This window comes from Alexandromys fortis, unplaced genomic scaffold (assembly GCF_014885135.2).
Source record: "Alexandromys fortis isolate MF-2015 unplaced genomic scaffold, M_Fortis_MF-2015_v1.1 scaffold_14, whole genome shotgun sequence".
Taxonomy (NCBI): domain Eukaryota; kingdom Metazoa; phylum Chordata; class Mammalia; order Rodentia; family Cricetidae; genus Alexandromys; species Alexandromys fortis.
In genome coordinates, this window is record NW_026067910.1 from 17,433,907 (window position 1) to 17,436,663 (window position 2,757).

Below are 2,757 nucleotides of genomic sequence, written 5' to 3' on the forward strand. Positions count from 1 at the left end.
TTCTTATTGGCTAACTCTTACATATTAATTTAACCCATCTCCATTAATCTGTGTATCACCACGTGGCAGTGACTTACTGGCAAAGTTTTGGCATGTCTGTCTCTGATGAAGGCTCCATGGCTTCTCCCTGACTCTGCCCTTCCTTCTCCCAGCATTCACTTTAGTTTTCCCCACCTACCTGTATTCTTTTGCCCTATCAGGCCAAGCCAGTTTTCTTTATTAATTAACTAATCATATTCACATCATGGGGGGGGGACTCCCACATCACTCAGTCCTGTAGCAGCCTCCCTTTTTTAAGGCATTAGGGACACCAGATGCCAGACTGGAGCTTACTCCCATGTCCCCCTCTTTTTCCAGAATCCTGTCCAGCAAACAACAACTGTCCATCATTCCCAAACCCCAGGCTCTTCCTGTTAGGTTGAGTGGGACCACTAAGCACTGCATGCTCCCACCTGTCAAAACAGCCATCTTACTTTAGCTCTGCATAGTAAGTGCCTCCCCTACCAATGATGCCAGGCCAAGGAGCTAAGACCTGCAAACCAATGCCTCACCTAGTTTGGTTCCTCAGTTCTATCCATGCTGGCAGTATTCCTACTCTATTAGAGTAAAAAACTCAGATTCTTTAGAAAAGTTTTCCATGCTCTATTAGCTTCATTCTTAGGTGTTTTGGTGAAGTTATGGGTTTTGTTTTGTTTGGTTTGGTTTGGTTTGGTTTGGTTTTTGAGTAAAGGTCTTACTATGTTGCCCAAATTGGCCTTAAACACCCTGGCATAAAGGCCCCTCCTGTCTGATCTTTTGATTGGCTGGGACAACAGTTTTAATCCAGAACCCACTTTCACTTAACTAAAAGGTGGCTATTGAGGCTGCTTCACAGGAAGGAAACCGTGGTAGCATCTCAAAGACCTCAAGAAACTTCACCCTCATAAATCTCAGCCCTGCTTGGCTTGCATCATATCCTTAAAGCCCACTGACAGAATCCTAGATGAAATTCTATACAATCAAATGTGATTTTGCTATTAATTTTTAAATTTTCCGTGGAGGCCGGGAGGTGGTGGCAACTACCTTAAACCCTAGCACTCTGGAGGCAGAGGACAGGTGGATCTCTGTGAGTTCGAGACCAGCCTGGTCTACAGAGCAAGTAGGACAACTCCAAGGCAACACAGAGAAACCTCATCTCGAAGAAAAAAAATAATCTGTTGAAAGAGTTTTAAAGGAGAGAATACTAATGTTTACGAGGTGGTGGCGCATAGGGCTTAACTGCCAGGGCCCCTCCCCCAGGAGCCGCTTCTCTTCCTCAGAGCCTACATCCCGGCAAATGAACTCCCGGTGGTTATAAGACAGTGAAGCAGTCAAACCACTTTAAGATCTGGTTGGTTTTTCTCAAATAAACCCTTCCTTCCTAGAGCAGCTTTGGGTTATGGCTTTTTATCACAGAAATGGAAATCCTAAGACCCTAAGATTTGTTAGTATAAAAGACATAGAAAAATGTTATATGGGAGGAGTTCTGAACATACCATCTTAACTGTCTAAAATGCAGACACCTCGCCGCTCCCCTCCCCCCCACTATCACCCCATCCTGTGCCCTACAGGAAACTCTGATCCTAAAGACGTCAGCTTTGCTTTTCTCGAAGGGGCTTCCTGCAGCTTTGCCTTAACTGTCCGGCTCACACCACACTGAGAGCCACACCCACTGCCAGGCTGTCTGGTCACCACTTTAGAGGAAAGAGAAAAAAAAAAAAAAAAAAAAAAAAAAAAAAAAAAACCGTGACGCGAACGTGACGCCAAGACCAGAGACGGTTCTCCCAAGTAGCTTACCTGGTAAGGGCACTTCAGGAAAGGAAACATCGTGAGAATGTCCTTGAGGGGTGCTCGGCGGTCAATCATCTTTCTTCTGATTTCCAGAGTCTGGCTCATCCTCTTGTCAATTTCTCTCCAGTCCTTGTCTGTTTTCATAAATTCTCGCTGGAACCAGTGAATATGCTCATCCACCTCCGAATCTAAATAAACGGATTCTTCCTGCCGAACATTTTCAAAGTATCAGTTAATCTCATGTTTCAAGACAGAGGAGAACTTCATGGAAACCCGGCTCTCTGAGGAACTGTTATTGCATTCTTTATGATATATCCCTAAGATGTGTATTGTCATGTGGTTAACCAAGGGATGGTCATTTATGAAAGAAACTTAGGTACTTATAATGGAATTATAGTCTATGCTTTAAAAAAAACTTTGTAGGGGCTGGAGAGATGGCTCAGAGGTTAAGAGCATTGCCTGCTCTTCCAAAGGTCCTGAGTTCAATTCCCAGCAACCACATGGTGGCTCACAACCATCTCTAATGAGGTCTAGTGCCCTCTTCTGGCCTTCAGGCATACACACAGACAGAATATTGTATACATAATAAATAATAAATAAATAAACTTTGTTATATTTATGGCTGTATGTCTATTTTTCTGTATGTGCTCCATGATGAACCGGCCGTTGTGAGCTGCTCGGTACGGGTGCTGGAACTGAACCCAGGTTCTTGGAAATAGGAGCAAGTTCTATTAGCTTCTGAGCCATCTTTTCAGCCTCCTGTGCTCTTGAAAAATTTAAAAGAATCCAGGTGGTGGTGGTGCTCGCCTTTAATTCCAGCATTTGGGAGGCAGAGACAGGCAGATCTCTGTGAGTTCGAGGTCAGCCTGATCTACAAAAGCTAGTTCCAGGACAGGACAGGCTCCAAAGCTACAGAGAAATCCTGTCTCAGGAAAAAAAAAAAAAAAA

The 2,757-nt window shown here is 44.1% G+C and overlaps 1 protein-coding gene across 1 annotated transcript in view; it reads right to left on the minus strand.

The window, feature by feature from the left end:
* The window catches only part of Samd3 (sterile alpha motif domain containing 3), a 62,675-nt gene that overhangs the window by 18,529 nt on the left and 41,389 nt on the right, over positions 1 to 2,757 (minus strand). Inside the window, exon 8 of the mRNA XM_050138073.1 lies at positions 1,816 to 2,016. Within this exon, the coding sequence (XP_049994030.1) occupies positions 1,816 to 2,016 (201 nt within the window). The remainder of the gene's footprint in view (positions 1 to 1,815; positions 2,017 to 2,757) is intronic.